General features: G+C 42.2%; 1 protein-coding gene across 1 annotated transcript in view; it reads right to left on the bottom strand.

Moving 5' to 3' along the window:
• Window positions 1–16338, bottom strand: part of TNKS (tankyrase) — a 143010-nt gene extending 126672 nt beyond the window's left edge. The window contains exons 1-2 of the mRNA XM_059817418.1: window positions 15849–16338; window positions 4658–4882 (exon numbers count right to left, since the gene is read on the bottom strand). Coding sequence (XP_059673401.1) covers window positions 4658–4882; window positions 15849–16338 — 715 coding nt within the window. The remainder of the gene's footprint in view (window positions 1–4657; window positions 4883–15848) is intronic.
• Between the last annotated feature and the right edge of the window lie 729 nt (window positions 16339–17067).

The raw sequence follows: 17067 nt of genomic DNA, 5'->3' as shown, positions 1-17067 counted from the left end.
ATCCACCTGAAAAAAAAATAAAAAACCTCTGCAGGAACAACTACAGCCTCTGCAGAAACAAACAGTGGAGGGCAAAGCAAGCCCAGACAGACTGCATAAGCACAGCTCTGTAAGGTTATTTTTAGACTAGTTTTTTTAACAAAAAAAAAAAAAAAAAAGAGTGTTGCACAAACACACAGTTTTAAAGGAGTGTTACCACTCAGGAAATACCTTGGAGCTACTCCCATTCAGTGCTCAGCAACCACAAAACCACAACAGAAAAACATTAAGTTACCCTATAAATCTACTACACCCAGTTTTGATGTCTGTACCACCCATACCAACCCCTTACCCTTTAAAAAAGAAAAAAAAAAGACAAAAATACCAGAATATTCAACAAGATAACATGATGGAAGACTAAGTTTTTCAGCTTGGAAAAGAGACATTTGAGGAAAGAAAAAATAGAGGCCTATAAAATCACAAAGGATATGTAGAGTGCAAACAGAAATGACTGTTCACTATTTCTCAGGAAAGTCCTGAATGGCTTGCAATAAGTCATCAAGAATAACATTTTAAAGAAAAGGGAGGGTTGTTTTCTTCCTACAAGACTATTGAATTGTAAAATTCTCTTGCCACAGAACACCTTCAAAGCCAAAAGTATGGCAGCATTTAAGAAGTGATTAGACCTGTCTTTCAAGAATTTTGTATACCAATGGCTATGCAACACAGTCCAGGTGCAGCCTTTACTTTATCAAGTTTCTAAATAGCTGATTGCCATGAGAAAGAAGGATACACTCAAGCCATTCATAGTCTCTGAGCATCTGCTGCATGTCATTGTTGGAGACAAGTGAGCTACTCGGATCTTTGGTCTGACTGCAGTAGGACATCATCCTTTCTCCCCAGCCCAACCTGCAGAACAGTCACTACCCTGACTCACAGCATTCCTCCAAAAATACTTTGCAGAGTTCACCATTCATTCATTACTCCACGAGCAAATGCAACACTGAGGAACAAAACCATTTTTCATTAGCTCTAGAAGCAGTCCACAAACATTGAAAACGCATCTTCCTGACAGATAAAGCAATCCTAGAAGCCATAAATACTAGAGAACACTATCTAACGATTGGGTTTAATGCTTCAATACATTTAGTCCAAAAATTGATTACATATAGCAAACAACACTTTCAAATGGATTCAATTACTTAGCAACCAAACAAATCTGCAGTGTCTAAATATACTGTAAGAGATGGTGAGCAAACCAGCTGAGCACTGCTTACCACCCTCCAAGATCTCCTACACTTCCAGACCTAGGACACAAAAGCAACTGCTACCTAAAAGAGCCACAGTCCATATTCCTCCCAAACCCAGCACATTTGCATTCTCTCCCTTTAAGTTCCTACACTGTCCTATGATTGTAATATGCAACCAGTAAAACAGAAGAACAAGAAATCGTATTGTCATTTGCTGTCTTACAGTTTCTTGGAGTAGAAGTTTGTGCATAGTCTGAAGAGTTTTCATCAGTTCATGTACACTTCTCATTTCCACATAAGCTTCCCAGTGGCAGGGTTTGTACCTATTAGTCTAAACTCATATGTACAGCTGAGCACTCATAGTACTCTTAACATAAATATGCACACGCCATTCGAAGGCTAGTGGTAGACACAAGAGCATTCTATAGTTGTAGTGCAATCACAGCCTAGCTTTTGCTGCTGGTCTTCCCACTCTGCTTCAATGCCTTGAGTTTTCCTCAATAAAATCATTATTCATGAATGTGCAGCATCTCCGCACTCTGTTCAATTATCACTTTGACTCCTTTTGACCTATAAACCGGCCAAAAGAAGAGTGTTCTATGCTAGATATGATAAAGAAAAAATGCAGACTGGGGTGGCAAAGAAGGAGGGAAGGACAGAAGATAAATTGGAAAATTCTCTCCCATTACATCATTTGGAAGAAGATGCCAAGAACAGGTAGCCAAAAATTAGGCTAGATGACTAATTCCTACACAGTCTTCCGCTTTTCAGTCAGATATCTAAGTTCAGCAATAAATTCTAGGTTATGCCAGGACTTCTAGAGACTATCCTTCAATTAATGTTTTTTAAAAAGCATGCCTTGCTTGTTTAAAAAGGAACACTCTAAGAATGTGATTTTTTTATTATTTTTTCCCAGGCCAATTTCTTCCATTATATCTACTGTAACAGTCTATGCTTAAGGTGTAAATAGCAGTACTGTACAATATATTCCAGAAAACTGTTCAAGTATTCCTAATCAGAATTCGTGCCCTAAGCAATCATTGTTCCATTATACCTAGGTATAATGTGTTCCTTCAAAAGACATTTTAAGCTAAAAGCTGAAGACCTTAATATAAAAATTATATATAAAACCATTGGAAAAAAACCAGGAACTTGCCAAAGACAGCAAAACATGCTTGCCCAGTAGATATAAACTGCAAACAAACTCACTCTTTGTCTATACTCATGTCTTAGCAGTTTTATGGAATCAACTAAATCCCAAAGAAGGATCATACTACAGTACATACTAAATCTAGTGACACTGCCTTCAGTAATAACTCTTGCATTGACAGACCAAATATCTGACTCAAGTACAACATACAAGGACATCCGTAACTAAACTGAACACAACAGCACCATGTTTGTTTGTTTAAAATAAAATAAAAAAAAATTCCCAGACACCAATCTACCTGCAAGTAGCTTTGCAAGGAGAACCGCATCTAGTCCTGCAGCCCTCCTCAGTGCTTCCAAGGAACCCTGCAACTATAGCAGACAGCAGAAGAGTTTTCGGATTTGACTAGTACCACGTTCTGAATATTTTTTTATATGGATCATCCCCTTAGTCTAACATCTAGCATTTAAAGTCACAGATCTAATCTGTCCACGGAACACAGAATGAAGTACTGGGTAATATAAGCCATAAATTTGATTCTGTACTTCCTTTCACCAAGCCCACGACTTCTTGCTGAATTAGAGGAAATTAGATCTAAATAATCTCAAATTACTGTCAGAATTGTACATCAAAATTGATGTACTACATAACCTGCTACCTTGATCTAACCTGCCCAATCTCCTCCAAAGAGTACCACAGAGTCTTTAAACAAACCACCCAAAGCTACCCTACTCATACTACCTCCCAAAATCCTAAAATATTGTGTGGCAAACATCTTTCATCCTATCACATATGAACACAAAGGTGCTGCACCCCCTCCTGCTTTATAACAAAGTTTTAAAGGATTAAGCAAGACAAATCTTTTCCAAAGCAAACAAACCCAGTCCTCTCTTACAGGTGTAAAGGAGCCTCTTACTGTCAAACTTCTCCCATTTAATTTGTATTTTCAGTCAGCAGTTCCCAAAGCCAGGCAGACTCCAGCACTGAACAGACCAAAGTAATTACATCCTTTAAGTCACATACAAAAACCCAGTTACTGACTGGAATTAAGCTTACTTTTCTATTCACCATTGTCACAACAGACTGTTATTGGAACCTACTATATTAATGGATCTCTTCCCACAGTACTGCTGCATAATCAGTCATACTCAGTAACTTCTGTAGAATATTCTCCATATGTTTTACCTCGCACACAGAGATGAAATGAATGAAGTCCATCACATTCCTTGTAAAGAGAAGAAATAGACTAAAATTTACGTTTTGGCATTTCCTCCAATTTCCTTTGCCTCAGTCTTTGGTGGTTTTTTTAAGTAATGACATAAGTATTGCAATAAAGCTAATACAAGAACTTGCCCTGTAAGTTTTTGTAGCTTTCTCTGCAGGAATTTTATGTAATAAGTCTTCAAGCAAATAGACATTATCTGAAATTCTGAAAATTGTGTCTTGTTATCTGGATAACATATAGAACAAATCTCATGTTCATAATCTTAACTGTGGTTCCTAAAAATCAAGCTTTTCTTTCCACATTTGATAAAAAACACAACGTTGAGCAGACCATTTTATTCAAGTTAGCAGATGTGAGAAGAACCAGAATTGATAAATAGGTTCAAGGAACTGATCTGAGTGTAAAAAAATAAAAACAGAAGTTCCCATTTAGAAAAAAAGTAATACTAAGTGCACTGAGAAAAAACATAAAAGTTAAAGTCATCCTGACTGAAAAGCTCTTTGTATGTTCTAGATACGTTTAAAATGATTGAAGTGTTCAATTTTATTTGAAATTGCTTTGGCTCCAGGCTACAGCACACACACTTAAGATATATAACCACTGTGAACAATGGTGTCCTGGAACTTGTATTTGAAAGCTCCAAAGGATTAATGAGATGTTTCCCCATAGTGTATAGAATGAAAGGTTAACCGTCTTCCTAACCACTAAGATGACATATAGAAGAGCTTGAAAAGCAAAGACTTTACCTAGTGAAGCTACTTTTCTTGAGAGCGACCAAGACAAACTTCCATATTCAGATTTTGAATTCTGTAATTTAACAGATGAGGAGACTTTACCTAACCATGCCCAGATGCAAGTTCAGCAAAGCTTGCATTATACACCATGAAAAAATTAGTCTTAAATGACTATCACCATACCTACCTGCTAGTTTTAAAGAAGTTAGCTGTTAAGAACAACCAATATCTTTTCTCTCAAGTCCAGCACATTAAGAATTACAACTGCACAAAACACATATCTGGTGAAGTTTCAATATGAAAAGTGACAGGCACTTACCAATACACACATCTATCTTCCCCTTGATAGCAGCTTCATGCAAGGGAGTGTAGTTCCAATTGTCTCTAGCATTTGGGTCTGCCCCTTGACACAGTAACAGACTAACCACTTCAGCATGACCAAAAGAACAGGCGTTGTGAAGGGGTATCAGCCCTCCGTCGTCACGAGCATGAACGTTGGCTCCTGTCTGTAGCAAGTGCTCTACAACATCCTTCCTTCCAAAACCTGTAAGAGAACATATTTCTGTTCATTTGCCTGGTAAAACAACACAATTTAATATTTAAAACTGTTCACTCTTAGTCCAGTGTACAGACATCAAACGATATTATTCATGTCCCTCTTCCACTTTTTGCTTCATTGCACCATGAAGTGAGACTACATTCACCTGCTCAAACAACAGTTGGAAGATTCACTTACACTCATGACAGAGGTGAACAGTGTTGTATTATAATCAGCCTGACTGGCTGCCACTCTATCTCATGAAGAAGTTCTACAATAGGCTTGCCATTCTTTTTCAATAAAAGCTTTTTACTAGTTTTAAAAGTTTAGTATAACCTGTATGTACCTAATGCAAGCGTCTTACATACATATATCAAGACCCTTGATATAGGTCTTCATCTTGGAGAAGACCTCATATTAATAAACACTGAAGGACACTATCAGTGCTCAAGCAGAAAAACTTCATCTCAACCCAAACTACATTCTCGGTCTTTTACAGAGTCTGACTACCTCCAACTGACAAACCGACAGAGAGACTAAGAAGCTACAGACAAGTGCAACTGAGACCTCAGCTGGGAAACGATGCCTCAAGGAAGATCTCAGCCTAGGAACACAGCCTCCGTTACAGCCAGGGAAAACATCACCGCAAAGCCAGCATCATTAAACTAATACACTTCAAAATCCTGCATCAGCATGCCAGGCCCTGACACCTTTAGCTTGTTGTCCATGATAAACCTGGAAAGGTTCTAGTGCCCAAATGTGCTTCCTATTGCCTGAAATGCCTTAAAGCAGCAGTCTCCAAACTTTTTTGATTGTGCACCCCTATCAGTAAAAATTTTTTTGAGCATGCACCCCCAATATATGTATATTTATAAATCATATACATGCACTAGTGTACTGTTTTGTAGATTATAAGCACACACAAAAATAGACATTTTAAAAAGCTGAGATAAAGATGAAATAAACACTGCTTTAAAATTTCTATTATATTTGTTAATGGTACAAAATATATTTTCTTCCTGCATCCCAATGAAATATCTGGCACACTCCACTTTGGAGACCACTGCCTTAGAGGACAGGAACAAAAATCAGGTATCAGGCTCAAGAGGGACAGTCTGAACTAAAACACATGTGTTCATTTTTGTGCTATGTTGTTTTGTACTAGTTGTGTACCAGCACAGTTGCATCTCAGAGGTTGGATTGCATTTCTCATAAACCTCAGGGCTAAAAGCAGTATCACTGGAGGTTTTAAAAGACTGTCACTTTAAGAGTTATTGTGTGTTCTGGTAATCATGGATACCAACCAGCTTAAGTATGAAGAATCCCATGTATATGAACTATGCTTATGAAACAGCTGAATTAAACACTGCAGCAAGTGAAATTCCATCACAGTGGTGCTAACTGGCAGCTTGCAGATTGTATTAACTCCACAGATCATGGATTGAAAACGTAACTAGAGATATTATTTCCCTTCTAGAAGGCAAATACAAAGTTCAAGGGAAGCAACAAAGAAGCTATTAGTTCTCCCCCAGGTGACCATGTAACTCAGCTGCAATGAAATGCTGCTCAGTGACAGAAATTATTCTGAAAAGTCAGCACCCTCTGTGGCGGGCAACAACTCATGCATGAAGACTTCTCAAATCAGAACATTTTACCCCAGGGCTGTAGTCCCCAGATAGGCCCTCCATTTCAATGAGTTAAGCCCCCCTTTTTGCCAGAGTAGAGCACTAGTTACAGCCATGCAGACTTATGGCGCAGAATTAACACGCTTTTCCCCCACAGGTGATACAGCGAGATCTCTAAGCCAGATCTAGCAGCTCTGCATCCACACTAGCTTATCCAGCTAAGGGTAATGTTATAACTCAACATCCAGCTTTCAGTCAAGCTGCAGGCTAGCCATTCTGCAGGAATTTACACTGTCTCCTCAGTGAAGCACACTGAGCAGATACCAAAGTGGGTTTTCTTTAATCCATGGGGCTAAACAGCAGTTCAGCAGCTGCTCCACAAACTGCTGAGCCATACCAGCCGCAGGGAGGGGCCCATAACCAGACTGGCACCCCACTCAGCAATCCAATTTTAGTCCATCACTGCAGATGAGTCAAAGCTTTCTGGTACATTATATACTGATCACTTCACGTTAGAAATTGCACTACAGAAATGGAAGCGTGCGAATCAAAACTGGTATTATTAAAAGTGGTACTTATTTATCATGACAAAATTGCTACCAGAAGACATGTTTTTCTTAACTGAACTGTCAGCAAGGCCACTGCTACTGTAAATCACTGTAGCTTCTAGCACGAAAACTGATTTTTTTGTTTCTGTTATAAAACAGTGAAGGAACATCACCTGTAAGTCTTCAAATAGAAAATAATGGCTTAAATGGGTACAACAGCAAACAAAGGGTATCTGGTTCCACAGCAAAGCTAACAGGCCTGGGGCATAAATACCAAGAAGCAAGCCCTCAAGGTTCCCATGTTTATATTGTTCATTGGACTGGCAAAGAAAAATTGAGCAAGACAAGAATTAGAAAAGGATGCTTTCAACTAAAAAGTAAATCAACAGATTTTAGTAGCCTTTAGTTTTTATAGACTGAACTACTAAACCCAGTGCTGAAACTGCGTGAGTGTTTGCTTTACATGTACTTCTCGTCTCTCGAGGAAAAACAACCTGACAGTGCTTGAAAACGCAGATTCCTTTTCAAATTGTTCAGTGTTGTGATTTTCAGGACTACACACATACTTCAAGGTATTGCTGGACATGGGGTCATTGACAAAGGTATCTTTGGAAATGCCAGCAACAAACACTTCACAGTTTTTGGCGAATTAGCTCTTCTGTTCAGTCCTCAAGAAGTACAGTAAAGGTTACTGTGATCTTATCCCACCAGACCACCCAACTTTCAGAGAAAAAGTAACCAATTAGGGGGATAGCTTCCCCCACCACCACCACTACAGGCAAACCTGTAAAAACTTGAACTGACAAACTGCCAGAAAGTCTTTAAAATGATCACACGACCCAATCTGACAAAGCAGTTGTAATTACTGAAACTCCTGCAGTGTCAGGGTCACCTTTTATAAAAAACAACAGACATGCCAAGCTATTTGTAACAGATGAAGCACATATAATTCAGTTTAAACTGAAGAAACAGATGTGACATAATTTAAAATGACTTTAAAAATCCTACTTTTGTATATTTCCAGTGCAACTTTAATTTACAAAGTCTAAGGAAAAGTTCCCAAGAAAGGACCTGTAATCAATGATGCCAGAAGACATTCAAATAGAAGGTTCCTACAGAAAACATTAAACCAGGCTAACTACAGAGGAGAGTCACATTTAAAGGCCCAGCATGCAAGCTTATTTTGATGAGATTCACCTGCCAGCTTCCAAAGCACACTCATGGGCAGGGTCCCTTAATGGCTTGGGCTATTTCACAAAGGTAAAATGCACAAGCTTTGCCCTCATTTTAGCTTCTTTACACAATTTAGAAGTTTCAGGCAAGTCACAGTACCTCAGAAAACATGTTGTCCAGGAGAGAAAGAAAGCAGTAATCCCATCATAGAAGGGCAGTAGCAAGAGAACATTTGAAATTTAAGGGTGAAACACTCATCAGTCAAACAAAAGAAAAGGCAAAAATTCAGAGTGACTAACAGGCTCTTCATTTCTCCAGTCATCTCACAGAAACAACTGAAGACTAAGGCTTGGCGAAAGCCAGGAGATGGACATAGCTATGACAGCTTTACATAAATCAAGAGACAGGCAGACAATTCAGAGAACACACTACTTAACTAGTTCTTTGCCAATGCTGTATTCTTGCCTTTTTGCAATTTATACCTGTCACTTTAGGCTGAAAGTGAGAAAAAAGGCTTTAGGTAGTAAAGTGGCAGCTTGGAAATTAAGCTAAATAAAACTTTTAAATGCTGTCAGACAAGACAGCACACAGAGACACCACCAAATGCTTACTACTACTGCCAAGAAGACCCGTCCTACTTCCCCTTCACATTCTCATCCCAGCCCACACGCTTGTCCTGTCCCATCTCTTCTTGTGGGATTGGACCTAGGTAACAAGAGGCAACAGGGTGAGCAGGCTGAATAACTCATAAGGGAAGCAGTGCAAGGAAAGCAACAGGAGCATCAGGTGATACCCTCCATTACATGCTCCGGTTAGGGCTTCCATGTTAAACCTGCATTCAGTTAAGTCACAAGCTTTCACGCAGTAACAGTTTACAGACACTTAATTACTAATACTCCCAGAAGCCACATAATTCATTGCCCAATTTCAAGACTCATTTTCAGAACGCGTGGTAAAAACCAAATAAATATATGGATTTCCCACTAGAATCAGAAGAATGCTTTTCCCCAGTGAGTACAATATATCAAGTAGTCAGTTTGATCAGTTTAAGTACAGCTATACTGTTTCACTTGCTGCCCAATTAATGTCACTTGATCACAACATAGCATGAACTCCTCCAGCTATCAATTCCAACCTCTGCAAAGCTGCTGTTATGTGCAGAGTTTAACCTATCACATGGAAGTCTTCTCTCACTAGGCATTTTTCCTCCTCCTTTCACCTGCTTGCTCTTAAGAGCACATAGACTCCAAAAGGAGTTAAATTTTACAAAAGTGTAAAATCACAGGTTAAGCACACCTGCAGGTACTACTGTGATCTTAGGCAAAGCAGGAAAGATGCTCTTATAAAATGTAATCCTACTTGTTAGAGCACTAAACATATGTCATATGAGAATACAAGGCCTTGAAGTGGAGAAGCACGCATCTTGAAGACACACAACCTTTTGCGAATGGTTCTAAACTGTAAACAAAGGGTGGAAGAAGTTCAAGCTAAGTCATTGTATGTCTCTCTGCTTTAGTAGTGCAAATTCTGGGACCAGAATTTTCCCCAAGACAGGTCTTCCAAAAGCCACCAGCACCTCTCCCACTTCACTAGGCAGAACGCAATTAAACTGAGTGATTTAACTAAGTATACTGAAGAGCCTTCAAACTGGGAAAAAGGGCACCTGGTTCAGTACCACTGAAGGTCTAAGATTTTGCATGTCTATCCTCTTGTAAATTCCTTCAAAGGATTTTAAATGGGAAGGAGATACAATACATTGCACAAAGTATTTCAAGACCATCCAAGAGAACAAGTTACCAGTCACAAAGAAAGCAAGCCAAAACTTCCTAGGAAGTAATACGCTTGTGACACTAACAGAGTTCATGTACTACAAATGCTACAAAAACATAAAAGAAAGAATTCCAAAGTCAAGGCCAGGAATTTATCAATTCATCTTTTTACATGAAAAAGTCTGCATTTTGCAGGCTCTGAGCCTGTAAGGCTGCCAGGATGTTTCCTAACTGACTATGCAATTTGCACTCTTCATACTATCCATACGAATCCAGCTGAAAATTGGTATCACCCCTGCTTTAAGTTGCACAAGCCAGAATTAATCAGTGACTTAGCTTTACAAACAACTGTTTGAGTAAGGTCAGACATCTCTTGTATGACAAGGATATATCAGACAACTGCAACAAAATGAGTTTAAGAATGGTATCTCAAGCAAGACTTTCCAGGGTAATTTAAGCTAACTTGTACATTGCACCACAGGTGGAGTGGTCAATTCAGGTGTCTCTGCATAGAGTGGGAGTGTGCAATAAGTTACCAACTACTTCTTGCCATTTCCTGGCTCTCCCTCATGGAACACTCAGTAGCTAGTTATATTAGTTCTGCCTCCTCAGTTGCTTATCTCACTTACACATGTTGAAGCAGCTTGCATTTTTATGATTAACAGCTTGCTAGTTGACAAATCAACTTGATGAGCTCTCCTCTTAAACTCTGACCACTGACTATTTTCCAACCCAAGTGAGATCCCTTTGCCTTCAAGATTAAAGTTGTGTACTGCAGAAATTTTCCAAAGAATAGTTATATATGTTAGCCTTCATAAAATGAGTTGATTTCCAACAGTTATTACTAGCGATATCAAAAGCATGCTTACAGAAAAACTTTCCCCAAACAGCTTTTTGCCATTACTGTAGCCCCAAGCAGAGAGAAAACAAGGAATATCACTGATGCTCTAAAATTCACCTTAAATCAGGTTTCTCCAAGCCTGAGTCTGGGCCGATACCACAAGGAGCACTTTACCCTGTGATCCCAACTCCATACCTTTCAAAAGCCACTCTGGAAATCTCTACCTCTTCCTCAGTACAGAAGTGGGCATTAAGCCATGCTTCAGCAACTATGATCAGTACTCTCTATATCCGTGAGTCAAACACTAGAAAGAGAATAACTGTAAAGCTAAAAGAATGCGTTGCCTAAGAATTTGAGGGGCTAACTTCATGATCAAAAAAAAAGTTAAACTTCTCATTAAACAGGTGTGGAACTGGACAAGCTTATGACTATGGCTATATGAAGAAATTAGCTAGGACTCAGCTTATTTCTAACAGGTCCATCCACATAGTCATTTCTGAAAGACGTGTTACCACTAATGATTTACCAGCAAGGACTAGGCCTAAAAACATATGAATCAAGGTGTCAGCAGCAAATACATACATATCCTTTTGTAAGGCTAAGCCTTGTTTCAGAAGGGAAGAAGCAAGTCCATTACCAAGCCGGCTCCTACAAATTCTTGCTGGCTCTGGGAAAAAGCTGGGATTTCACACAAAAGGTTATAGAAGTCCTCCCCATCCAGGCATACTAAAGATGGAAAAGTCTTGGAAAGCCAACCGTGGTATGTGAGTGCTATAAATGGAGGATGACACACAAAAAAAGAGCCATGAAAGGATCACTGCCAACCTGCTTCAAACACAATGGACCAATACAGGCACCCCTGCTGCAAACCACCTGATTCACAGAAAATATGTAGGCTGAGTAAAGTCCCACTCTACCCCACAGAAAGTATACCTAAAATGTGACACATTATCACATAGACTGAAATCATCCAACCATTCAAAAAGTCAAAAGCATTCCCCAAAGGGAAAAAAAAATAAATCTACCTCTCACATACACACGGAACAACCAACTCATTTGGTTATGCTGTCTAAAAAGGTATTTTGTCAACTATGTGACAACAACATCACCAAAAGCAGGATTATCAAGCCAGTTTATAAGAACAGACAGCACAGGCATAACAAAATTTTTCAACTAGTGAGGGGCATATAATACAGCAAAGATGTTCATAATCTGGTGAAATCAACGACAATTAAGATCTTTCTCAAGGAAAAGAGGTAACATCTTTAGATCAAAGAAGGAGTGCAGTGGAAAGGCAAGGAAGTGGAATAGTTTGTGTCAGTCACTCAATGCAGTTTGAAGAAGAGAACCATTAAGCAGAGCACAGCATATTCCAGTGAAGAGGGTGGAAAATACAAGAGGACGCAAGTTACTTTTAATACAAGTCAACAGTCCAATTATTTAGTGGAACTCCTTACCACAGGATGAGCTTCTACTAACATGTAGAAACTGGGTCTTTGCTCAAATAGTTGCTTAGCTACAAACTGCAGGAAGAGTACTCAGAGAAGTAGACATCTGCTTTTGGCCACCGGTAGAGATAAAACCTTGAGCCAAACATACCTTTGTTCGTGCCTACTACAGTTGCTTTTTTATATTTTTTTTAGTTATAAGCAAGCTAGTTTTCATTGAAAAAACTGAATGCAAAAGCTATGAATACATTGATACCGCCCCTTAATTTCTTTTTTGCATTTTAAAGTCATTCAGTAACTTTCAAGTCTTTAGATTCTGCTTCATACTCTGACGCTTGGGTGCTGCTGGACAATATCCAAAGCCTGCACTGGTATCAGAGACCCAAATGTCCTGCAATTCACACAGCAGTTGAGACACTACTGAGTTTTCCTCTTTCCGAGCATGTGTACCTCTATGGAAGAATCCCTCAAATCACTTGCAAAGGAAAAGCTGAACACCACACACCCTGAAAGACATTCAGAATTTCAAGAGAGGCTCTGCTAGAATAACAGTCCAGTTAGAGGGTGAAAGGAAAACGATCCTTTATTCAACCTCTTCCTGCTTGACAAGAGAGGTCTCTATCACCCTGATATGGCCTCAGTATTAATTTCTGTCTTACTAATAGTTAAACAAAGCAGGTCAGATTTATTCAGCACACTAGCTGTCATCTCAACACACAGTTGAAGAACCAATTCCCCTTCATTCAGATCAATCAACAAGTCAGATATCCCAGATAGAGGAAACCTGGATAACTCTTGCTTCAACTTGATGTGGCTGTGCACATTTTATCTGGAAGTAGATAATGGACAGACAACTTCAACTTCTAGAAACAGATTTAGATCTATCCCCAGTTTTTTCAATAATTGATTACAGAGATTACAGTTCTCACTTTATCCCCAGCTTACGTATGTAAGGATTCTGAATGCTCTTAGTAGTCACCCCTTTTATCTTCTTTCTGCCATGAGAAAGGAGATAAAGGTGATTTTGAAACTAGAAACCTCACAAAGCTGAAAGAAACCTGAACTTAGTGCTTTTTACAAGAAACTAGAACTAGGAAAGTTGTCCTTCCCTATTACAGTAAAAGTAACTTAACTGTCTGGCATTGTTGCCAAACAGGACATCTGAGAAAAACAGACTGAGCTAGGGAAAAGTCAAGTACCTGGGGGGGTGTGTGTATGTGTGTGTAGAATCCAGTTACCCCCAAAACTGGGAAATGAAGAAAAAAATTAGAACTCCCCTACCACAAACCACAAGATCAGAAGTGGAACTCTCTCTCTTGTCATTCAAGAGTTTAGCTTCAAGAGGTTTGAAAGAAGCAGTTTAAAACATTGCATATTGCACTCTCCAACTCCCGTTCCCTGAGAGTGTAGGCCATACTACTTACACTTTGGAATGACTCATAAAACATGAGCTATTATCCATAACACCGGAGTCTCCTGTGTATATGAAGCTATGCTCATAAGCAAACAAGTTTTATTTCTCCTTTTGCCCACAAAGGAGGAGATAAAATCAACACATTGCATCACTGGCAGATATACACTGCCTAAGATCAGTTGCATTCAAACAATGTGCTTACGGGCCTTTCCAAAATGCAGGACCCCAAGATTTCTCTAATAAGAAATCCACCTAACGCTATTACATGTCAAAACCATTTGGACCAGACATACTCCAATGATTCGAGGTAAAATATATATATGGTAGCTAAGGAAAGTCTTTAAATCTAGAAGAATAGATACAGGAATTTGTTAGGTACAAGAACTTCATCTGCTGTTTTCCTCATGTAACAAGGAAGCACCCTCCACTGCTGTTACAGTAACATTTTATTGACACGATAAACTTTCAAAGCCTTATCCCCCTTAAGTAAGTTTTGTCCATTTCTTCTCTAATCAAAGTAGAAGTTACCACTGCAGCTTCAGCACTAGAGTTTGTACTAGCACTGAAGTTACAACTTGAGATGTCAGAGTTTAAGGGGAAGCAGCAAGGTCTAATTTTAAGACTGAATCCAAAACAAACAGAGCAGACTCAAGATGATCCTTCCAAAACATTAAGAACTTCATGCACGCACACATGCAGTTGTACCAGCATTATGTTCCAGGGTTCACTAAAATTAAGTCCATGTCTGTACTCCAGAAGTTCACTGTTTTAAACTCCACTTGCATAAGGTTGTGCTTTACTGGTAGAGCTCAGGAATCAGAGAAGAATGAAAAGGAAATGGCTCAGGACCAAAAGTTCCCTTAGGGGCATCGTGAAATGCCACTTGTACGTTGAAAATTAAAACAAACCCATACAATCTCAGAGAGAATTACCCAACTGATAAATTGAACACCACTATTCAGAGTTCCAGGCAACATGGTGCCATAAAATGTTCATTTTTATTATCGATTTCAACACAAGTGTTTTAGAGCCATATGCCAGCATTTAAATACCATCCACCCAATACAGTCTTGTTAATTATCTTAATTTACATGTACTAGTGCTTAAAGCTCAAACAAGATCTATGGCCCTCACCACATAAGGTCCAGTCCCGTAACACTGTGTCAGAAATCCCTCAGCCTGACCACAGACCTAGCAATTGTGCAAGTCCTGAGTTAGGGCTGATGATTTAAAACATCTTCCTCATTTTACTCTTACCATGAACTTCACATGTCCTGTGCCCCCATGGAGAACCACACCCTGTACAAAATGTTCTCTTTATGGACTACACTAACCTATAATAGCTATACTTCCTAGAAGGTAATGTTTACTTCCAGTTAATGTAAACTGTGGACCTCACTGTTAACTGCTTTTATGACAATATTTCTGATTACAATGACATCTCTTCTTTGCACTAAGAGGCATATTCCCTCCTGCACACATGTGTAACTTCTATCAAGTTCAGTTGTTCCACTTCACCTCTTTCCCCAGCCCACTCAGACCACAAGAGATACAGAAATCAATCAGCAGCTATACCCAAATAAAAGACAAAAAAGTTGAAGTACAAGGCATCGACTTTGATTCCTGCTGAGTCTACGTGCGTAACAGGGGTCCCTGACTTCCAAGAGCTACTACAATACAAGTGAAACCTCAACTTCAAGACAACTCTGCCCTGAACTCCAGTTTCTCACTTCCTAAGCACATGTGCCCAAGTCTGCAGTCCATCTATCAAACACAGAGAAAAAAAGTCTGTACTTTTAGATCATACAGCCCCCCTTACGCCTCCGAGATCTTCTCTCCCCCTCGTTTACCTAAAGGAAGGATCTTCTTCCATTTTATGAGGGAAAAAAAAGAGATTTAACGGCCGTCCCCCCACCATCTGCAATGAATCGCTGCCGGGGAAGTGCGCGCACACTCCTCTCAGCTTAGGCTTGAGTTCTCCAGACCCACCGAGATGCTGGAGGTCCACTACCCGAAGCCAGGGAAGCTACTCCTGGGGAGCCAGGTCGGGAGCTGTACCCTCCCTGTCCCGACGCACTCGCTGTCACTGCCCTCGCCGGGAACGGGAGGCCGGACCAGCCCCGGCCCCGGCCCCTCCCCGGTCCCGGTACCCACCGGCGGCGAAGTGGAGCGGCGTGGACTTGCGGCCCGCCATGTCCTTGGCGTTCACGTTGCCCGTGTCCACCAGGCGCTTCACGCGCGTCACGTCCCCATTGCGGCAGGCCTCCAGCAGCTCGCGGAAGGCCCCGCTGGCCGCGCCCGGGCCCGCTGCCTCGGGACTCTCCGCCGCCGGGCTCGACGCGACCGACGACGACGCAGACGAGGAGGAGGAGGAACTGCTGGAGCTGCTCCCCGAGCCCGCCGGCGGGCCCGGGGCGGCGGCGCCCGCACCCTCCGAGCACTCCGGGACCAGAGGCCGCTCCGCCTCGGGGGGAGCCTCGCCTTCGGGGCCGGCCAGGCTGTGGCGCTGCGCGGCGGGGGCGAGGTCGGCCGGTGCCAGGCTGGGGCTGCGCGGCGGCGAGGCGGCGGCCGGCGGCGAGGCCGGCCCGGGCGGCGGCGGTGGGTGATGGTGGTGGTGGTGCTGGGAGCGACGCGGCGCCGCCATCTTCGCCCTCCTCCGCCCCCCCGCCACCCCCCTCCCGGACCCCGTCACTGCGGCAACGGCGGCAACCCCCGCCCACACTTCCGCCCGCACCCGGCCAATCCCAACGCGCGGCGCCCGGACGTGACGCCCGCCCGTGCGGCGGCGGAGCGGGACGGGGCGGGGCGGGGCGGGCGAGGGCGCGGCCTCAGCGGGACCCGCCCCACGGCGGGGCAGCGGCTCGCGCCTGCCCCCTGGGGGCCGCCGCGTGCGCGCCCCCCCCACCTCCGGCGCGCGGCGGGGCGGGGCGGGGCGCGGCGGGCGGAGCCCTGGGCGGTGCGGGGCCTACCCGGGCACCGAGTCCCCGCCGCGCCCGGTGGGGAGGGGTGAAGCGGGAAGCTAAGGGCGGCAAGGCGGGCGGTGGCTGTCAGCGCTGAGGGTAAGAAGGAGAAATCCGAGGATGTCAGGGACCGTTGATCGACAGCCGGCTGAATATGAGCCAGCAGTGTGCCCAGGTGGCCAAGAAGGCCAACGGCATCCTGGCCTGTATCAGAAATAGTGTGACCAGCAGGAGCAGGGAGGTGATCGTGCCCCTGTACTCGGTGCTGGTGAGGCCGCACCTCGAATCCTGTGTTCAGTTTTGGGCCCCTCATTACAAGAAGGACACTGAGGTGCTGGAGCGTGTCCAGAGAAGGGCGACGAAGCTGGTGAGGGGTCTGGAGCACAAGTCTGATGAGGAGCGGCTGAGGGAAC

Source organism: Gavia stellata, chromosome 5 (assembly GCF_030936135.1).
Source record: "Gavia stellata isolate bGavSte3 chromosome 5, bGavSte3.hap2, whole genome shotgun sequence".
In the NCBI taxonomy this organism is placed as follows: Eukaryota; Metazoa; Chordata; class Aves; order Gaviiformes; family Gaviidae; genus Gavia; species Gavia stellata.
This window is presented reverse-complemented; position numbering and strand designations above follow the sequence as displayed.